The sequence below is a fragment of the Embiotoca jacksoni genome, unplaced genomic scaffold, assembly GCF_022577435.1.
Source record: "Embiotoca jacksoni isolate LCO1_2020_lvr unplaced genomic scaffold, fEmbJac1.0.p SCAF_98, whole genome shotgun sequence".
In the NCBI taxonomy this organism is placed as follows: Eukaryota; Metazoa; Chordata; class Actinopteri; family Embiotocidae; genus Embiotoca; species Embiotoca jacksoni.
The window spans coordinates 192,994-215,000 of record NW_027185456.1 but is presented as its reverse complement, the minus strand read 5'-3'; the positions used below and the strand labels follow the sequence as shown (position 1 = coordinate 215,000).

At 44.0% G+C, this 22,007-nt stretch overlaps 1 protein-coding gene across 8 annotated transcripts in view; it reads left to right on the top strand.

Moving 5' to 3' along the window:
- Nucleotides 1-22,007, top strand: part of tnikb (TRAF2 and NCK interacting kinase b) — a 40,646-nt gene that overhangs the window by 6,059 nt on the left and 12,580 nt on the right. For 2 of the 8 annotated variants that reach the window (XM_069142126.1, XM_069142119.1), the window contains exons 2-22: nucleotides 846-911; nucleotides 8,101-8,157; nucleotides 8,446-8,571; nucleotides 8,674-8,784; nucleotides 9,528-9,618; nucleotides 9,762-9,892; nucleotides 10,829-10,883; nucleotides 11,116-11,194; nucleotides 11,521-11,696; nucleotides 11,814-11,880; nucleotides 12,015-12,213; nucleotides 12,524-12,640; nucleotides 13,744-13,830; nucleotides 14,854-15,051; nucleotides 16,192-16,497; nucleotides 18,049-18,213; nucleotides 18,681-18,920; nucleotides 19,209-19,315; nucleotides 19,487-19,602; nucleotides 19,766-19,857; nucleotides 20,043-20,066. In XM_069142126.1, coding sequence (XP_068998227.1) covers nucleotides 846-911; nucleotides 8,101-8,157; nucleotides 8,446-8,571; nucleotides 8,674-8,784; nucleotides 9,528-9,618; nucleotides 9,762-9,892; nucleotides 10,829-10,883; nucleotides 11,116-11,194; nucleotides 11,521-11,696; nucleotides 11,814-11,880; nucleotides 12,015-12,213; nucleotides 12,524-12,640; nucleotides 13,744-13,830; nucleotides 14,854-15,051; nucleotides 16,192-16,497; nucleotides 18,049-18,213; nucleotides 18,681-18,920; nucleotides 19,209-19,315; nucleotides 19,487-19,602; nucleotides 19,766-19,857; nucleotides 20,043-20,066 — 2,610 coding nt within the window. Of the gene's footprint in view, nucleotides 1-493; nucleotides 703-845; nucleotides 912-8,100; nucleotides 8,158-8,445; nucleotides 8,572-8,673; nucleotides 8,785-9,527; nucleotides 9,619-9,761; nucleotides 9,893-10,828; nucleotides 10,884-11,115; nucleotides 11,195-11,520; nucleotides 11,697-11,813; nucleotides 11,881-12,014; nucleotides 12,214-12,523; nucleotides 12,641-13,743; nucleotides 13,831-14,790; nucleotides 15,052-16,191; nucleotides 16,498-18,048; nucleotides 18,214-18,680; nucleotides 18,921-19,208; nucleotides 19,316-19,486; nucleotides 19,603-19,765; nucleotides 19,858-20,042; nucleotides 20,067-22,007 lie in introns of those variants that run through there. The other 6 variants (XM_069142121.1, XM_069142120.1, XM_069142123.1 and 3 more) reach the window with 6 other exon arrangements.

The following is a 22,007-nucleotide window of genomic DNA, read 5'->3' as shown; positions in this document are numbered from 1 at the left end:
AGCCTCGACTAGCCTGAACTAGCCTGGACTAACCTTGACTAGCCTGAACTAGCATGAACTAGCCTCGACTAGCCTCGACTAGCCTGAACTAGCCTGAACTAGCATGAACTAGCCTCGACTAGCCTGAACTAGCATGAACTAGCCTCGACTAGCCTGAACTAGCATGAACTAGCCTCGACTAGCCTGAACTAGCCTGAACTAGCCTCGACTAGCTTGAACTAGCCTCGACTAAGGTTTAGATCCTTTTTTTGTCATATTGGACTGATGAGCTAACTTAATAAATGTATCTTTAAAAAATATACGTTTAGCATAAATGTATTTCCTGTTGATTCTTTAGGTTAAAAAGAGATTAAATATCAATAACAACAAAAAAACGACACAGAGGGAGTTACTTTTTTCTCAGATACAATTTTAAGATTTCAGAAATCGTCTTCAATATCTTGAATTCAGATTGAATTCCTGCAGGAAAAAAAACAGATTTCACTAAATGACTTAAATTATGCAGCAGCTAGCCTGAACGAACCGCTTTCATACGTCCGATATCAGAAGGTGTGATTCAGGAGTCTGCTGATGCACGTCGGAGGATCTGAGAGGCTTTCTGAGTGCAGGACTGATAGCAGCGTGGTGAGAGAGGCTGTTTGCAGAGTGGAAGCTCAGATATGCAGCGTCCAGACAACCTTTAATGAGCCGCCGGGACTGAAGGTCAAATTCCAGATTAAATTCCTTCATCCATCTTGTCTCCAGTTCAGCCAGAGTGCTCCTGAATAACTGTTTTTTGTTGTTGTTCTTCTTCCTCCTCTTCCTCTTCCTCCTCCTCTTCCTCCTCCTCTTCCTCTTCCTCCCAGGACCCGGCTGGTATCTTCGAGCTGGTTGAACTGGTTGGAAACGGCACCTACGGGCAGGTCTACAAGGTAAGCACCAAGCTTACATTCATCTCTTCATGTTAAAGTGGAAAACATAGTGGAGTCAAACAACTTGATATTAAGTGTTTTTTTTGGGGGGGTTGCAGTTTAATAATTCATAGAAAGAAAAAAACCCTCTAAAAAGGGTGGTGAAAATTTCAGGGAGGAGGTCAGGGTGGATGGAGGGGTCAGCAGAAGGTTGTTATTCATACACACGTCCTTTAAGAAAAGTCTTTGTGTTGCCGACTCATCGTCGCACCGATGAAGGAGCCGTGCGTTCGCAAGCGGCGCTCAGTTGGCGACCCGTTTTCCGTCACCTAGCAACGGTTGTTCTGCCAGAGAGGGGGCGGAGCTAACGCAACAGGCTCACTTTTTAACTGCCAACGGTCAGGTGACTGTGTGGAGCTCTGGATTAATAAAGTCCAACAACACAGCTGCAGTTACAGCCTATCGCCATAGGTGCCGCCAAACAGAAGGAAAACTTTACCTGCTTCTAACTTTAATTGCAGTGTAGTCTCATTATGAAATGTTTCTTATTTTTCTACAAATATGTCGACAATCGTGGCATTATTTGAAAACCTAATTTAAAGGGTTTGTCGTAACAACCAACCAAAAAAAAAAGGGATTTTTATCGGCTTGAAAACTATCAAATATGCTGAACCTTGTTTCTCAGCTCTGCATTGTTCGATCCATTTCGTATTCAACGACTCTTGATTTAATGAGAAATTTAGGTCATTACAGGGATGAAATATAAACTAGTGGCCTTTAAAAATGTGCTCTGAGACTCGGTAAGAAATCACTTCACCACACGAGCTCACACAAAACTAAAAACTGAAGTCACTCCTGACTTTCTCTGAAGACGCCCACGCAGGCTGTACGAGCCGGTAGGTGGTGTGTGTGTTTTAGACTGTATATATATATGTGTGTGTGTGTGTGTGTGTGTGTGTGTGTGTGTGTGTGTTGTGTCCCATTGAAAGTAATTAATACACTTGTGCATGTCAGCCGGAGCTCACGGAGCTTCGACAGTCTCACCGCCTGCCGGACGCTCTATCGATCCGCCGTCTCTGCAGGGTGACGCCTTCTGTATGAAAATGATTGATAGAACAAAGTTAACACAAACTGTGTCCGTTCCCAAGGCATCGTGGGTAAATTAAGACATGAAATAGCACACGCCCTCTTAAAAGACACTGAACACTCCTGAAGTTTGTTACTGCACACAGTGGAGAGGGGCAGGCTGACACCTGAGGTATCAATACTGTAAATACTACTCAGTATTATTATTATATATTATTTCACATATGGAGTTTGGTTTTTAACAATCTTATAAACAGCCTACAATGATTTTTAAAGAATAAAAAATACAGGAGGAAGATTTTTTTTTACTTTTCATTTTTCCCCAAAAAGTTTATATTTAAGTTTTAAAGTCAAACTTAATGTGAAATCAGCAGCTTTGACCTGCGTGTTTCCACAAAAAGTTGGTACTTCAGAATCAGTTTTAGTGACGAGGAAGTTATTTCTGTTTTAGCACATAAACACAGTGTTGTAACAAGTACTACACTGTAAAAAAGTATCTTGGCCAAAACACAAGAAAACAAACTGTGAATTTGAGGAGACAAAGACTTAACACCAGTGAAACGATCTGACCACGCAGCTTGTTACGGAATCTGAACATCAGCTGGTTCCGGTGTAGAAATGAATAAACTCTGAGAAGTATTGAAAGGTTTGAAATCAGTGGAAAATACAGCTTTTTAGATCAAATGACTTGAGATCAGACTTACAGCACAACAAACACTGAATATTAGCAGATATTTATTTATTTTAGCACATTGAAAACATGAAGGAAGAGAATAAATCCCTGATTGAAGTGGAAATGACTTTATACTGGTGGAAAAATGTTGATTTTGCAGATTTAACCTGCTCGACTATCTAAATCAACAGAAGATGAATAACATTTATTGACAATTGAAAGCTGTCTGGAAGTCTAACAGTTCTAGTTTGAAGACACATTAATAAAATACATCTTCTTCAGCCTTAAAGTGGATGTTTTACAGTTAAATGTAACTCAGATAAAGTAAAAGATGGTCAGCAGAGATAGTTACCTGAATTAAATCAAATGATCCTCCAGAGAAAGCACCAGATGGTTCAGTCATACTAAAAACAAATCAAAATCTTAATCCAAGATTATTTTACTGTTACATGCTCAGTTTTTGCAGTGTAGGAATTTCTGTTCAGAAACGACACACGTTGGGGTATCGATGGTTACACCTGCACAAAATATCAAAATCCATGAAAATATCAACTTGACCTGCTGAGCTTGCAGTCGACGTCTCCTCCAGACTGTGTTAGAAATTAATCAGAAATAATTGATATGAAGCTTTTCCATTTCCTCTATAATTAGCGCAGTTACATCATTCCCTTCCTGGAAGCTGCATAAGAATTTTTAATGACTGCTTTCTAAGAAATTACAACAGAGGTCATGAAATAAAGGAGTGAAAACATTAACAAAAAATAGTAAATTTACTCATTTTCCAGTTCAGATTGGAAACATTTGTTGAACTGAAGCAGAATCTTCTTCATTCGTCCTCCCTGCCAACACTTCCCAGCAGCTTTTGGCTTGTTTTGTCCTCCCCGGGGGGCTGCAGACGTCCCCCCCCTCCTGCCTCCATGTCTCAGCCATCCGTTAGATAGTGAGGAAATATCTGCTGTCAGAGAGCTTTAAAGCATGAAAGATGTGCTGAAAGTTTGAGAGTGTGGAGCAGCTGAGGGTTTGACCAGCTTCCCCGGATCTGATCCATCACAAAGTGCTTTTTATTCAATCTGTGATGTGGATGGAGGCTCCTGCAGGCTCTCTTTGCGTATCTCCTGTCACCGACAACACGGTGAGATCCACTTTTATTTTATTTACTCGGCAGGTGAAACGAGGATCCTCTCCTGAAACGGCTCCTGATTCAGAGCGTTAACGCCATAACTTCAACTGTATTTAATGAAACCACCACACGTGTGTCTGTGACGCAGATCCTGGTTTAAAACCCCTCGTTCACGTCTGGTCTGCGTCAGACTGCCAGCAGCTGGAGGGCTTTTTATTCTGAATCGCCAACGGAAGTGTTTGATTGTTACTTCCTGGCAATAAAGGATTCAGTAAGACTTTATACATTTATTTATAGGTTACAGAGATTTCATTGTGTGAAAAAGGAACCAATAAAATGCTGCCTGGTTCCTGCAGGAACTTCAGTGTAGGAAGAAAACAAGAGTGCATTAAACAAAAGGGCACTTAAGAGGAAATAAGAAATAAAAGTCACTGCACTTCATTTAAAGTATTTATGTAACTGGGTAACAAAAATAGATGTTTTTATGGTGTCATACTGACTAATTACTCACATATCTTATTTCTGTTCAATGCAAAGTACATGATGTAGTTTCACTCATTTACAAATGTACGAATTCAGTCCCTCCGGGACATCGTAACCTTGGAAACGCAGTAATTAATGCAAAATCAAGCAATGTTTGCAGCAGCTTGAAATTTTGCAGAATTCCCGCAATTTTTTACGTCAAATATTTTGTCAATAGAAACTGAAAGTATTACAGCATAAAATAAGTCCAATAAAACTCAATTTATTAACCAAAATAACTTTACGATGGGCTCTGCTCTGCTCCCTCCTCTCACCTTCAAAACAAAAGAAACCAGAACAACTGGAAGCTGAAATTTCCCACAGCACCATGAAGGTGTTCCAGGAGACGGCGTCTTAAACTGAGCACTGTTATTCCTGTTTGGTCTCGATGCTCCGTGAGACGGCAGGACTTTAAGCCCCGCCTCCAGCTGTGGCCGATCTGAGCAGTTACAAACACGTTAGCCTTCGGACACGAAGTTGGTTTTATTCTTACTCTGACATTTATTCTCTCTTTCATAGAGATAAACTGTCAACTGAGATTTTGAAATTTGACTACCTCATATTACTGTGAAAGCAGAAATCCTATCCAGTTTATTGTGTCAATATCCAGATTTTTGCCATTTTTGTGTTTTAATATCCAGAATTCTTTCTTTTTTTTTTAGCTTAAAATCCAGATTTTTAACACTTTTTTTTTTAGTTAATATCCGGATTTTTGACATTTCTGTTATTTGATATCCTCAACACAAGCTGTGAAACTCTGTTTTAACTCACACACTTCCCGTTTATTTTTCCTGGAAGAGGGAGCAGGCTTTGACAAAAATTCCTGGCAATACTGGAGTTTTGATTCCCGGCATTGAACCACAGCGATTACAGCAGAAATGATTCATACAACAAGATAAGAGTTCAGATCACAGGCCGGATTATAAAGTCTTACTAATCTATTTTTTTTTCCAAGAACTGAACAGCAGAGAATTAAAATCATAAAATGAGGATCTTTTGATAAATATTCTTTGTATGAAACCTGATGTTTGCTGCAGAACTACTCGTGTTCTCGGTTCAGTAGCACGTCACGTTTCTCTAAAATTTGTTTACAACAAGACGTTGTTGTTGTTTGAGCGTTCGGGATGGAAACTCGCTGGTGTCTGTCTCAATGTGTCGAGGCTTGTGTTCAGGGAGGAATGTGAGGCTTGTCTGAACGCGGGACATCAGGTGTGTTTTTACGCCTCAGGCTGCTTCAAAAGGATATTCTGCCCGATTCTATCTCCCATCTTCCTCCTCCTCCTCCTCCTCCTCCTCATCTGCCACCTCCCTCTGTTCCCGCTCTGCTGCTATCTTTATCCCTGCGTGTGCATGTGTGTGTGTGCGTGTGCGTGTGTGTGTGCGTGTGCGTGTGCGTGTGCGTGTGTGCGTGTGTGTGTGTGTGTGTGCGTGTGCATTCAGGTGCTGTTTCAGTGCAGCTTCGTCTGCCACAATCTCTACAACACACACACACACACACACACACACACACACACACCGGGAGCTCCACGTCACCTTTGGGAGATCGTCTGGCCGGCCGTTGGTGTCGGAGGAAGAGAGATATGAAAACAAAGAGGCTCTCTGAGAGACAATCTCTCCTCCTCTCATCTCCCCATGTTTTATCTGCCTCGCCCTTTTTATTGCTCCGTCGCCGTGGATCGCTGCCAGTTCATCCCGCAACCACGGCAACGCCTCGCACACTTAACCCGAGGTCCGAGAAGCCGGTTTTAACGGACTCGTGCGGATTGAAACTTCGCTGGGTGAATCCCAGCCCCTCCCCTCCGATCTGGAGCTGTGATCACCTGCAGCGCTGCCGTGTTTCCCAACAACTCCCCTCAGACGCTCTTATTTCATTCAACACTTCCTAACTTGGATGATATCCTCCGTCTGAGGGAAATGTTAAAATCATCTTTTCTGTCTGCGCCTTTGTATTTCCCGCGTGACGTTAATGCTAGCTTGATAAACTGTTAGCCTCTGTGGCTTCGGGACGCCGTCCACGCTGGCGTTGCCTAGCAACGGTGTTTTTGCGACTTTACCACTTGAACGCCGAGGACAGGACATCCCGCGCTGTAACCACGAGCTCAACGCAGCGACGTTCTTTAAACAGGAAACCCATCTTGCTGTTGCCGGTGCACCATCGTGCTGCAGCTTTTGGTTTGTGTTGTTGTCCAACAACAGCGACGTGCTGCTTCCTCCTGACGTCTGTGATTACGTCGTGATCATAACTTAGATTTTATATTTTAATCGCACTTTGGACCAAAAAGCATTTTTCCTGCACAAATACTGGAAAATGATTGTCTGTAAATTGTTATGTTGTCCTGCGAATATGATATTCTCTCATTTTATTTCATTCATGTGTGCAGGGAGCCGACAGGAAGTCGGTTAGCTCGGCCGCCTGAGAACAAATAATCAGGCTGCTTCCAGATCATTTCACTCTCATGAAGAAAAACTATGAAAGTGTGACACCTATTTTTTTGAGTTATTGATGGTACAAAAGGCCGAGTTATCGTTACCTGGCAGCACTGAGAGAAAGTGAAGGAGTCGGGGATGTAAAAGAGGAAACAGAAAAGGAGATGCAAACACAGACAGACAGACAGACATTCAGGAAGACAGACAGACAGACAGACAGACAGACAGACATTCAGGAAGACAGACAGACATTCAGGAAGACAGACAGACAGACAGACATTCAGGAAGACAGACAGACAGACAGACAGACAGACAGACATTCAGGAAGACAGACAGACAGACAGACATTCAGGAAGACAGACAGACAGACAGACAGACAGACAGACAGACGATCAGATGTGAAAAAGAACAGGAGAGTTTCCTTCCTGAGGTGGTTTCAGCCCGTCCAATACATTCAGTGTCTGATGCAACGCTGAGTAACCAAGGCGCTGTGTGTGTGTGTGTGTGTGTGTGTGTGTGTGTGTGTGTGTGTGTGTGTGTGTGTGTGTGTGTGTGAATCTGAGCCGCTCACATGTGCAAGTGACCCAGTGTGCGAAATATCATGGCCTCCTAACACACACACTGCCGTCACTTTGCCTCCTCCAACCCCCAATTCGTTGCCCTCACTGTCAGGCCTGTTGCTTAGTTACCACAAGGAAATGATGGTGTGTGTGTGTGTGTGTCCAGGTGGTTGAATTTTCACTTTCTCGGTGTAACAGCTGCAGTGACAGCGACCTCAGAGTTCAGAGGAGATGTTAACATCAGCCGATCATTTGAACTCAAAGTTCTCCTACTGCCTTAAAAATGGAAGTTAAGGGACTGTGGAGGTCTGTGGAGGTCTGTAGAGGTCTATATAGGTCTGTAGAGGTCTGTAGAGGTCTGTAGAGGTCTGTGGAGGTCTATGGAGGTCTATGGAGGTCTATATAGGTCTGTGGAGGTCTGTAGAGGTCTATATAGGTCTGTAGAGGTCTGTAGAGGTCTATGGAGGTCTATGGAGGTCTGTGGAGGTCTGTGGAGGTCTATGGAGGTCTATGGAGGTCTATGGAGGTCTGTAGAGGTATGTGGAGGTCTGTAGAGGTCTGTATAAGTCTCCAAAGATCTGTAGAGGTCTATAGAGGTATGTGGAGGTCCGTAGAGGTCTGTATAAGTCTATAGAGGTCTGTAAAGGTATATAGAGGTCTGTAAAGGTCTGTAGAGGTCTATAGAGATATGTAGAGGTCTGTATAAGTCTATAGAGGTCTGTAGAGGTCTATAGAGGTCCATGGCGGTCTGGAGAAGCTTGTAGAGGTCTTTAGAGGTCTGTGTTTTATCGTTATTCTCATATTCTTCTTCTTCTTCTTCAGGGTCGCCATGTCAAAACCGGCCAGCTCGCTGCCATCAAGGTCATGGACGTCACAGGAGTAAGTGCCTTTTTATTTGAACTCAGCCTGTCTGAGCGGTGTGTATGTGTGTAGCAGTGTGTGTGTGTAGCTGTGTGTGTGTGTATGTGTGTAGCAGTGTGTGTGTGTAGCTGTGTGTGTGTGTGTGTGCAGCGGTGTGTGTGTGTAGCGGTGTGTATGTGTGTAGCAGTGTGTGTGTGTAGCTGTGTGTGTGTGTGTGTGTGTAGCGGCGTGTGTGTGTGTGTGTGTGTGTGTGTGTGTGTGTGTGTGTTAGCATGATGCTGCATCTCCGTGTCTGCGCTGCTTCAGGATGAGGAGGAGGAGATTAAAGCGGAGATCAACATGCTGAAGAAGTACAGCCACCACAGGAACATTGCCACCTACTACGGAGCCTTTGTCAAGAAGAACCCTCCGGGGATGGACGACCAGCTCTGGGTACGTTTGTGTTCATGGGTCCAGCCAGCTGTCTGCAGATGTTAAATCAGTTGAGTAAAGATGCTGTAAACACTCGATATAATACATTTTGTGTGTGTGCAGCTGGTGATGGAGTTCTGCGGCGCCGGCTCGGTGACAGATCTGATCAAGAACACCAAAGGGAACTCACTGAAGGAGGAGTGGATCGCCTATGTCTGCAGAGAGATCCTCAGGGTGAGAAACCAAACACCGGTTCTGTGTCTGCTTTCTTATCAAGAGACGATAGTAGAAAACATCAGAGGACCCAAACACCTTCCCTGAGGAACACCCCGGGATTTTAGTATTTTTGGATTTATTTCCTGCTCCAGTATTTATTTATTTATTGGTTTATTTAACATGGACAGTGCACATTATTAAACATTATTATAATGCGCATTACAACAATAAAACAATAACATTCAATAAAATAGAATAAACACCAGGGATTTAAGAAATAATTAAAACTTAAAGCCTAGACTATAAACATTACTGCAAATTAAAAGTGAAATTAAAGAGAAAGTTCTTTAGTTTCAAGTTTTAAAGAGAAGTTAACTTTCTGGTATCCAAAGGGGCATAAAAAGGGAATAAGATGTTCTCACTGGAACTTAAATGGGACACAAGAGGAACAAAAAACAAATAATAACTCAGAATTTTGAGGTAATACCAGTAATATTTAGCCAATTATAGTCATTTTAATAAATTTTAAACAGAATACACTTTTATTGTGTTTCGATGTGTAAAAAAACAACTGAAGAGATTAAATTGACATTTTTATCATCATTATTTTCTAAAATTAGACTCATTGGCCTTAAAAAAGTTGATAGTAAAATCCAAACCGTGAGTTCAGGAGCTGTTCTGCTCAAAGAAGTGAAGCCTGACAAATATGTTTTCCGTCATGGCGAGACGACCTTTACGACGCGTCCTCCGTCCTCCTGCAGGGTCTGACCCATCTCCACCAGCACAAGGTCATCCACCGAGACATCAAGGGCCAGAACGTCCTGCTGACGGAGAACGCAGAGGTCAAACTGGGTGAGAAGACGTAACTCTGACCTTCATCTTACTGATGGTTAGCTGCACGTCAAAAGACACCGAGCGGCTGCTGTGGGAATCGTACTGACGTGTGTGTGTGTGTGTGTGTGTGTGTGTGTGTGTGTGTGTGTGTGTGTGTGTAGTGGACTTCGGTGTGAGCGCTCAGCTGGACCGTACGGTGGGACGGAGGAACACGTTCATCGGGACGCCGTACTGGATGGCCCCGGAGGTCATCGCCTGCGACGAAAACCCGGACGCCACGTACGACTTCAAGGTATACGGGATGTGTGTTAACGTGTGTGTGTGTGTGTGTGTGTGTGTGTGTGTGTGTGTGTGTGTGTGTGTGTGTGTGTGTGTGTGTGGCCTTCAACATGTTACAGTACTGAACTGAAGTTTCTCTCTAGAAGTAAAGTGATGGAGGTTTGAAAGATGATGTAAAAAAAAAAGAGATAAATCAATATTTGGTGTGACAACTCTTTTAGAAACGGTTCTCCTCGATACACTTCCTCTTCTACCCAAGTAATCCAATGTGTAGTAACCAGACTTGGTTTCAGACTGGTTCTGAAATGGTTGTGGACCTGGTTTCAGACCTGGTTGTGGACCTGGTTTCAGACCTGGTTTCAGACCTGGTTGTGGTTTTCACACTGAGCAAAAACATCAAAACAATTTCACTTTAAAAGAAAGAAAACAACATTTTTGCTGTTTCTTCTTTTGTCGACCTCCACGTCTCCATTTCTCAACAAACCGCTTGTAGCCGTGAAGAAATAAAACAAACATGATGATCAGTAGTGTTTTCTGGTGAAATTCTCCGATCGTTGCAACACGACTGTCGTGTCAGAGACGCTGCAGCTGGAGTTTGTGCAGCGGTTACTGTATGAAGGGTGACGGAGACGGAGACGGGCTCGACCCCCCGCGGTGAGCTTCCTCCACCATTAACTCCAACCCTCGGCTCCTCACCACGTCAACACCGACGTTTATTGGCTGAAATATGCAGCTAAAAAAGAAAAGAAAAAGCTCATCACAATAAAAGTATGAAACGCTGGTACGAGCCGGACGTCTGCGTGTTCAGTGGCAGATGGGTCATTTTCCTGCCTGTATTTTTATCACTTAACGAGAACAGTGACCGGCGCAGCGTCGTGCCGACAGCCTGAAGTGTGGAGTGGGTGAACGCCGTCTGAGGATGTGAACGTTTCTCTCTCTCTCTCTGCAGAGTGATCTGTGGTCGCTCGGCATCACAGCCATCGAGATGGCGGAGGGAGCGCCGCGTAAGTGTGACTGCTCTGAGATCAGCTGATCGGCACAGTTCCTCTCCCACTGCAACATCTAAAACATGTCTTTTTCTCTTCCTGCCCTACTCTTCCTCCTCCTCCTCTTCCTCTTGTCTCCTTCACTTTGTCATACTCTTTCCTTTCCTTTTCTTGGTTTCCTCTTGTCCTTGCTTACCCTCTCCTCTCATTTCCTCACCCTCTGCTCTCCTTTCCTTCCTCGCCTCCTCAGCTCTTTGTGACATGCATCCAATGAGAGCGCTCTTCCTCATCCCCAGAAATCCTGCCCCGAGACTCAAGTCTAAGAAGTGGTGAGTCACTTAACCATGCACGCAAACACACACACACACACACACACACACACACACACACACACACACACACACACATACAAGTATTACCACCAATGTGTACAGAAAGTATCCAAAGTATAATATTACTTATTGAGCTAAATGTGTTCAATTTTGGAGCCTGAGGTTCCCAAACAGTTTTTTTGTTGCAAGTAAAGGTCCATCTCAGACTTCTTATCGGGGACATTCATCCCCGTGTGTGTGTGTGTGTGTGTGTGTGTGTGTGTGTGTGTGTGTGTGTGTGTGTGTGTGTGTGCGTGCGTGCGTGCGTGCGTGTGTGTGGTCAGGTCGAAGAAGTTCCAGTCGTTCATAGATAGCTGTCTGGTGAAGAGTCACAGCCAGCGGCCGAGCACCGAGCAGCTCCTCAAACACCCGTTCATCAGGGACCTTCCCAACGAGCGGCAGGTTCGCATCCAGCTGAAGGACCACATCGACCGCACCAAGAAGAGGAGGGGGGAGAGGGGTGAGGATGCACCCCCGCTGACTCACCTCACACCTGCAGACAGCTGTAAACAGCTGTCTGATGATCAGCTGTTTTAACACATAGAAACACTGACCAGAAATCTGTTTCTTCCTTCAGATGAGACTGAGTACGAGTACAGCGGGAGTGAGGAAGAGGATGAAGAGCGGGATGTTGGGGAGCCCAGGTAGGATTTATAGTACCACCCTGATACCGCACATACAAACATTACTTTTATAATAATCTAATACAATAACATTATGTCGTACAGACAAAAGTTTAATCCTGCCGCTAACTCGTCTCCGATTGGTCGTCCTCCAGCTCCATCATCAATATCCCCGGGGAGTCCACTCTGAGGCGGGACTTCCTGCGTCTCCAGCTGGCCAATAAGGAGCGGTCGGAGCTGATCCGGCGTCAGCAGCTGGAGCAGCAGCAGAACGAGGAGCACAAGCGCCAACTACTGGCCGAGAGGCAGAAACGCATCGAGGAGCAGAAAGAGCAGAGGCGGCGGCTGGAGGAGGTAGATAGAAGTCTTACAGTTTATTAAAGGCTCGTTCTGCCCATAAAACATAATGAAGAAATAAAAAACATTTATAAAGAAGTTTGTTATCTGCAGTCCTGAAGAGACTCATTTACACCTCAAATCTGATTATAAAAGCACTTTTCTTCCGTGCAAAATTCATCACACCTGTTTTGTTAGCACCTCAGCTCATGCAAATACCAGGGAAACACACCTGACGTGCACACACACACACACACACACACACACACACACACACACACACACACACAAACAAACAGCTGAGGCGTTGTTGTGTTTCTGGCTACAGCAGCAGCGTCGGGAGCGAGAGATGAGGAAGCAGCAGGAGCGGGAGCAGAGGAGGAGGTACGAGGAGATGGAGCAGCTCCGGCGGGAGGAGGAGAGGAGGCACGCCGAGAGAGAGCAGGTGAGAACAACACCTGACTGACAGGTGGCAGGTGTCATCCAGAGGGGGGCGGGGCCTCTCCGGTCATTTGAACACACTCGCGTCACCTCTTCGGCCGGTTTCCACCTATTAAAAGCTCAATAACTTCTCATGGAAACATCACAAGAACATTTTAAACTGAACAAGACATTCAAAACAGAAAATATAAGACAAAAAAAAACATTATTGCTCTTAAATGTACACAAGGTGAACTCGATTGTTTGGAGCATATTTTCAAACAATTTTACAATATATGGATTATTTATGCAACACAGAGGACTGAATTACCTCAAAACTTCCAGCAAGGATGTCGCTTGTTTCCCTCAGTATACAACCTTTTATTTGTTATTGATTCATAGAATTTTATTACAGTAATTCACCCATAAAATCATGACAATAGTAACTCATCTGATTTTTATTGAGTAAAAAAGTAAGAGTGTCCAACTGACAGCAAAGTATAATTTTAAGTTTCAAAACAACAGCACATAAAGTTAACAGTATTACAGTATCACGGTGTTACAGTATCACGGTGTTGCAGTATCACAGTATCACGGTGTTGCAGTATTACAGTATCACGGTGTTGCAGTATTACGGTGTTGCAGTATCACAGTATCACGGTGTTACAGTATTACAGTATTACAGTATCACGGTGTTACAGTATCACGGTGTTACAGTATCACAGTATCACGGTATTACAGAGGAGACAGGGAGCTTTGCATCGTTAACTTTTCCTGCAGCGTAACGCTTCCTCAACACTTCTCTTCTCATATAAATTCCTGCGTCTTGCACAGCTGATTTCATTCTGATCTTTAACATCTGCATAATAAGCATGCCTGTCTACTCTGTTAATTACGGCCCCCTGCGGCTCCTCTGCTCGTCTATTTCTGACTAAATCCCTACTTTCACACCTCTTCAATAAATCCACCTTTTGTCTGTCCTCCTCCTCTTTTTTCTTCCTCTTTTCTTCTATTTCCTGCTCTGCTGATGTCACCGGTTGCCTGGGCTCCGATTCGCTTTCCCTCTCTCCGGCTGGTCGCTCTCTGATTGGCCACGCTGCGATGCCGTCCCGGGCTCTGATTGGTTAGGAGTATATCCGTAGGCAGCTGGAGGAGGAGCAGAGGCAGCTGGAGATCCTGCAGCAGCAGCTCCTGCAGGAGCAGGCTTTACTGCTGGTAACACAACACACACACACACACACAGATCCAGATGTGACAGATGTGTTCGTCCTGAATAATCATATTTGTAAATACAGAACTACTAATTAAGTTATTAAATCAGGCCTGAAAGTGTCTAAATGAGCAGAGAACATTGATGACGACTTTAACTGCGGCTGATTTCATGCGACTTGATGCTCGGTGTGACACGTTCTGCTTCAGGTGGCAACAACAGCTGATCTTTGGCTTGTTTCGCCTCTTTGTTGCACACGAAATGAGTGTTAACCTCAATATGTCAGACTGTTTTATAAAAAATAAAATAAACAACTCCAAAATAGATGCTGTTTACTCACCCAGAAATATGAGTTTCTAAAAAACTATATTTCAGGCCCAAAGCAGCTGGTTTTTTTCAGTCTTTTAACGTACATGAAAATTTAAAAATTTTGGTGGAAACATCTGGAGCGAAGAGTCACACCTGGAATAGTGGAGGCAACACTTAAAGAGAGATCACCTTTGTTTATTAAACCGTAGACCCGAGAATTCAATAAGACAACAAAACCCAAACGATGGAAAACATTTTCAAACTGTAGTTTGTGTGGAGTCCAGAAAAGATTAAATGAACGGCCTCCAGGAAATCACAGATCTGAACAAACACACGTCATTCATGTTGGTGCTGCATAAACTCCAACACAGCCACGGTGCTGGAGACCTTCCCAGCATGCACTGGGGCAACGGATTCATTCCGGATTACGGATTGACTCACAACTAAAAGTTTTTCACTCACAACTAAAAGTTTTTCACTCACAACAAAAAGTTTTTCACTCACAAGTAAAAGTTTTTCACTCACAACTAAAAGTTTGTGAATGGGAACAAAAAGTTTCTGACTTTCAACAAAAAGCTTTTGTCGTGTAAACAAACATTTTTGACTCCAAACAAAACGTTTTTTGTTACAATCCCCCAAAAATTTGTTTCTTGCAGAACAAAGTTTGCGTTGAACCCGTGTTCACCTGTCGCCCGTCTCCTCCGTTGTTTGGCCACCAGGAGTACAAGAGGAAGCAGATCGAGGAGCAGCGGCAGGCCGAGCGGCTGCAGAGGCAGCTGCAGCAGGAGCGGGCGTACCTGGTGTCGCTGCAGCAGCAGCAGCAGGAGCCGACGCGGCCGCCGCAGGACAAGAAGCAGCTGTACCACTACAAGGACCAGGCGCCCGGAACCAACGACAAGCCGGCCTGGGCCAAGGAGGTAACCTGGGACACCACATCTGTACACTGACACAAAAAAAACGGGATTCTCTTCAAACAAGTGACAGAAATTTACCAAAATTGACACCCAGCAATGTGTTTCTAGTTCCCGGGTTAGTTGAGTGTCTGGTTTTAAGATATTCTTAAAACAACAACAAATATATATCTTTGGGGGGAAAAAAGCACTTTGTATTGTTTTAATGGGTTAAGATAATTAAATTGCGAGGCATATTTCAAGAAATGATTCATGTTTCACCTGCAGATACAAAAAGACTTTATCAGCGTTATTTAATTCAACATTTGAAGTTGAGGAATATAAAATAAAGGGACCAAAAAAAGTCCTAAACAAAGATATGACAAAAGTTCAAATCAAAATAATGTATAAATGAAATACTGTAAAAAAAAATGTGAAAAGATTGTGAACTTTCGGGGCCATTTCTTTCCCTCCTTGAAGACTGTTTAGGAACTTAAACCGCCGGCCTCCAAAACTTTTCATGAAAGATGTTTTTTACATCTCAGCGGGAACACACACACACACACACACACACACACACACACACACACACACACACACACACACACACACACACAACACGCGTTTCCATTGATTCTGCAGGTGACCCGGTGTGTATGAAGGTTTCTGCAACAGGAGTCTGAGACGAACTGACCGTTTTAGGATTCTTTTATTTTCAGGAGAAACGACAGAACGACAATCTACATCTGATTTTATCTTTTATCCAGAGTTTCATCCCAAAAGCAGAGAAATGTGTGAATCCAACAAGTTAAAGTGAAAAAGTGTGAATTGATAATGAGGCTTTTTTTTTTTTGTGCCTCCTCAGACGTGAATCTGAAACTTAGACTGAAACTCTTCGGTTGAGGTTTAAGTTTCCGTCTGCGAGCGTCCGCCTGCTGTCGTCCACGTCCTCTGTTGTTATTTCACTTCCTGTTTTGTTATTTCACTTCCTGTCTTGTGAATGCTCATCTTCCTCTATTGTTATTTCACTTCTTTTGTTGTTATTTGACTTCCTGTCTTGTGAACACTCATCTTCCTGTGTTGTTATTTCACTTCCTGTTTTATTGTTTCACTTCCTGTGTTGTTATTTTTACTTCCTGTCTTGTGAACGCTCACCTTGCTCTCCAGGTGATGCGTCGAGCTCAGAGCAACTCGCCTCGCGTTCCTCCCAAGAAGTACCACTCCTTCAGGGAGACGCGAGACAACAACTTCGACAACCTCCTACGGTTGCCCGGTTACAGACCCAGGCGGCCCCGCCCCCCCTCCTACCCCGCCCACATCAGCCCCTCCAGAGATCACGTTCACCTGCCTCGAGTCCGCGTCACCTGCATCCCCGCCTCCGACCCCTTTCGGGGGGTCCTGATGCGGCGGCAGAGTCCCGGCCAGAGCCCCAACAGGAGGCCCGACTCGAGGGGCCGCAGCCCCGACCGCCGGGTCAGTCGGGGATCAACAGTGTGCCTCTTTAACTCGGGCTGACGCTTTAATCTCTATTAACCATTTCACTTCTCTAACCAGGTGAACTCACTTCCTCTAACCGATGACTCCGCCTCCTTTAATTTCCCTCCTCTTCATCTCTCGGGGGGGTTTGTGACTGAACTTGTCTTTTATTGGTCCTAAAACTCAGACTAACTCCCACTTCTGGTGCAAAAATGCTTTAAATCTCTATTAATGAAGCCATTAATGTTGAAGGAGGGTAAATACACTTTTGTTTTGTTTACATTCAGCGTGTCATGGAGCTTTAGAAAACCCGCCGAATATACTTCCTTCCTTTTAGCACAATTGCAAAGCTTATTTTTCTTATAAAATTTTTAAAAACCTGCATCTTTTTTCCTCCATTTACTGCTAATAATGTGAAATAGTTGATAAGAATGTGGAAGGATTTACATAAATAACAAAAAAATAAAACCCATAAAAAACAGCTTCACAGCACAACTAGTGGTCAAAAACCACAGAAAGCCCCTTTAATGGTCAATTAGAGCTTCTTTTTTTTTTCCCCAGTATTTTAATATTAGTTAGAATCAGATTCCATAACAAGGAGATAAAAAAAAAACACTTGAATCAGGCAGGATGAACATGGTTAACACTGAATATTTGGTGTTTTAGAGACTCAAAATGCAACATTTCACCTCAGCTCGTGCTTTAATGTCCTTAAATGAACCATCACTTTTCATCCTCCAGGTTACTGACTCCGTCTGGTGCAGCAGGTGGATCTTTTACTGCAGTGTGCTCTCTTATAATCTTGTTCACACCGCCGTGTTCTTCTGGTGATTTAGAAGAATAAAGGCGGAGAAGTCGCTCCCTTGTTGCATGCTGTGGTGTGTTTGTGTCTCTAACAGGTGCTAACTTCAACATCCGGTTTCCTCTCTCAGGCTTCATATTCACTTTATTTCCAGGTTGTTATAACTAATGTTGGTTTCACACACGTCCTCACTGGACTGTTTAACCTGTTTGTGTGTTTATGTCTCCGGTAAAGTAAAACCAGCGTGTGTGTGTGTGTTTCTTCTTTAAGAAGATGCAGTAAATGCAGGTCAATGCTCCACATTTGAACTCTGCTGGTTCTCCTTAAAAAAAACAAAAAAAACGTAAATCAAGGCCGCTGGAACAGTCAGCAGCACATTTAGGGCAGATCTCCAGGTCTGCCCCCTGGTGGCCGCCGGCGGAGCGATGTAGGGCAGCTGCAGCTATATCGGTCCGCCTCCCCTCGGACGTGCAGATAGGTCTACCCTCAGCTCGGCCTCCCGGGGGTTTTCCCCCCTGGAAGCTTCAGAGGAGGAAATATTTCCATGTCGCACACATGCTCGATGTCCCGCTCTAAAAACAGACGAGCGGCGGGAGCTCAACCCCGTTTAGAAAACCGCTGCAGGGAGACTGAAGCTGTCAGGGAACTTTAAAAAACAACCTCTGCAGATGTAAACAAACACACACCTGCATGCCGAGTGATCGTGTGTGTGTGTGTGTGTGTGTGTGTGTGTGTGTGTGTGTCAGGTGGGGGAGCATTATAAGATGAACAGACAGACTTCTCCTGCGTTGCAGCATAAAGTCTCCAACCGGATCTCGGACCCGTCGCTGCCGCCGCGCTCCGAGTCCTTCAGCAGCGGCGGCATCCAGCAGGCCCGGACTCCACCCATGCACCGCTCCGTCGAACCACAGGTGTGTGTCCCGCCTCCTCACCTGTGTGTGTGTGTGTGTGTGATGAATCTCTCAAGGTGTGATCACACTTCTTCTGTGTTTTAAGTTATCGATCTCCAGCAGGATTTTTTTAAATTATTTTTCAGCCTTTTTTTGGAAACAATTTGTTATCGTTCACGTAAAAAGACGCTGATTCAGCAGGTTTTGGGTGGAGCTCAGCTGTGTGAATGAATGTGACTCAACACGAGGAGCTCTCCTGCGTGTGGTCGTGTGTTTTCAGGGTTGTCGCCAGGACAAAGACAACTCTGGTTTGTGAATGCGGTTGTAGTGAACGCACCCTGAGGCACGAGTCTCACCTTCCTCCTCATCACCTCCTCCTGCAACTCTTCCTCTCAACTTCCTGATCCTGATCCTGCTCTTCCTCCTCCACCTTGCCTGTTTCCTGCCTGTGTGTGTGTGTGTGTGTGTGTGTGTGTGTGTGTGTTCAGATGGCCCACCTGGTGCAGGTGAAGAGTCACGGGCTGTCAGGCTCCCAGTCCCTGTACGACCCCCACGGCGTGTCCTCCTCCTCGGCGTCGCCCTCCCCCTCCCGGCCTCCCATGCCCCGGCAGAACTCCGACCCCACCTCCGACACCCCTCCTCCCCCGCCCCTGTCCCGCCTGGCGCCCCCCCTCGACAAGCTGGACCGCAGCTCCTGGCTGCGGCAGGACGACGACATGCCGCCCAAGGTCTCTGCATGCCTCCACCTGTGTGTGTGTGTGTGTGTGTGTGTGTGTGTGTGTGTGTGTGTGTGTGTGTGTGTGTGTGTGTGTGCGCGCGCTGACTTTGCTTTTTTTTCTGACTTCTGTTTCCGTGATGTAAATGTGTTCTTGTCTTTGTGCAGGTTTTTACTTTGTATTGTATTTTGTATTTGAGTGGAAGTTGTGTTGTCGTCTGATCCCGTTGATTCTCGTCAGCTGTAAACATCAAAACGTCAAATTATTTGAAGACAGTTTTCTTGCCGTCGTGCGTTTCAGGTTCCTCAGAGGACGACCTCCATCTCTCCCGCTCTGGTCAGGAAGAACTCTCCTGGAAACGGGCCGGGCCTCGGACCAAGAGCTGGAGCTCACCTCATACGAGCAAGGTACACACACACACACACACACACAACACATACACACACACACACACACACACACACACACAACACATACACACACACACACACACACACACACACACACACAGAGACACACAACACAGTTTCTACAGTATTCCGCATGAGTGAGATCGTGCATTGTCTGTGTTGCCGTAGCAACCCTGACCTGCGGAGGACTGACATTTCCATGGATACGCCACTGAAGCGGAGGAGCAGCGGCAGCTCCTCCAGCTCCAGCACCCCGAGCTCCCAGGGAGGCTCCAACGAACGAGGTGAACACTCACCTGAACACAACCTCAACCGTCACCTGAACACAACCTCAACGTCACTTCTGACTGATTCTGACCTGAACTCTGTGTGTGTGTGTGTGTGTGTGTGTGTGTGTGTGTGTGTGTGTGTGTGTGTGTGTGTGTGTGTGTGTGTGTGTGTGTTCAGGTAATTCAGCCACAAAGACTGAAGGCTCCACACTTTCCTCCCATGAGACCAAAGACGACAACAGAGAGATGACCCGACCCAGCAGACCTGCAGTGAGTACACAGCTTACACACACACACACACACACACACACACACACACACACACACACACACACACACACACACACACACACACACACACACACACACACTCTGACTGACTCTTCTCTCTCTGAACTAACCACGGTGCTGTCGGTTCTCATCCTGTCCTCCATCCTTCCACCATCGTCCTTCAGAGCTATAAGAAAGCTGTGGACGAGGTCAGTGACATTTCTCCTCCTTCACCATCTTTCTTTCTTTCTTTATTTGTTTCTTTCTTTCTTTCTTTCTTCATTTCTTCATTTCTTTGTGTCTCACACCATCTTTATTTTTCTGTCACGTCTGCACTCAATAACGATTCAGAAAGGTTGATAAATAACTTTTAAATGTCTATTTTAAGCTGCATGTAAGGAATTTCTTTCGGTCCTACTTTCAACCACCGTCTCTCATTAAATAACCGTCTCTTCTTTGCTGCTGTATCCGGCAGGAGACAGTTATTGATTGGTGATCAGTCACTTATCTCTCATCTCGCTGCCGTATGAACATATTTTTTTTTAATTCAGGCATCTCTGCTCTCATGTTTCATGTCCACACTCTCTTTCTTCCTCTTCATCGTTTCCCCCCCATCAGGAGGAGTTGGTAAGAAAACCCCGAATCCTCCCTCCAATCCCCCCCCGTCCCCCCACTTCCTGTTACTGAGTCAATCACATGCTTCGAACCACAGATATTTACACGTAGATACCTCACTGGCAGCTGTCATCTGTTCTCCTACTATTTCCTTAATAACATATTTAAGAAATACGTCCTGCATACTTCTTTTCTAAGAATATTGTGGGGTTTTTTTTCAGGCATTTTAAAATGTCTTTCATTTCATCATCTGGTTTAAAATTTTGGAAATTAATAAGATAACATACAAACACAATTTTTGTATTTTATTTTTTTAGTTTTAATTGCAGTTCTATTAATATTTTTTGTATGCATAATAGTTTTATTTTTTTACGTTCTTACGTTAACATATAGATTTTTTATTAATTATTTATTCATTTTATATAAATTTATAATTTGTATTAGGCTACAGTTAAAATCTTTGATTGTATTTTTTTATTTTCTACAGTTATTCTTGATTTTAATTACATTTCTAGTCAAATGTTTATAATGATCAAAATCTTTGTTATTTTTAAATTTTATTTAATTTCTATTACATTTCCAATTTTTTTTTATCATTTCAATTTTTTATTCTATTTTTCAAGTGAGTTTTACCTTTATTGATTTTAATTGCATTTCTAGTAAAATATTTATAATAATTTCATATTTTGTTATTTTTATTTTTGTTTCTATTACATTTTTAACACAATTGTTACAATTCATAAATTTATTTTTCCACAAATTTTCCTTTTGAGCGAAAATATTTCTCTCATTTACTCTTGCAATCAACCATTATTTATAAAACTCTACTTTTACAGTGAATCAACAGGTTTGAAAACCTTCTGATGAACCAAATTTACAGTTTTGATCAACTGAAAATAAAAACAGAAACAAAATGTTGATAAAAAAAAAAAAAAATGTTTTTATCATCAAACATCAAATCAAACTTAGCAGTCAAATATTTCTCACCTGTTTTTTCATCATCTAAAAGCAGCACAAATGCATGAGACGCCGGAAGAGCCGTCTCCGTATATTTATCTGTGGCTGCTCGCTGTGAGAGGCTGAATTTAAACTCCCCTGACCTTTGACCTCCCTGCACTCGTAGTCTGACTGTCCTCCTCCTCCTCTCCCTGCACCGCCCTCCTGCTCGCTGCCTTCCTCGCGACAGAGCCTCTGAAATGTAAACGGACCCGACTAACAGCCTGCATGGCGGCTCAGACATCCCATAGTTCTGTGCTCTTTAAACAACGTGACTTTGTTTTTATTAAAACTACATCCAGACTGAACTGTGAAATGTCATTTAAAATGTAAATTGCTTCCACCAGAAAAATTCCTTTTTTTCCATATCAGCGCTTTACTCGACTAATTAAACACATCGTACGATATCGATCTGAACTTTAATGAACCGCCGGTCTCGCTGCTCGCTCAGGAGTTCAGCTTCTGCCACGACGCCACGTTTTTTTTCTGCAGCTGATATTCAGGCTTCAAACAGACGGACGGACGTCTTCACGTGTTCG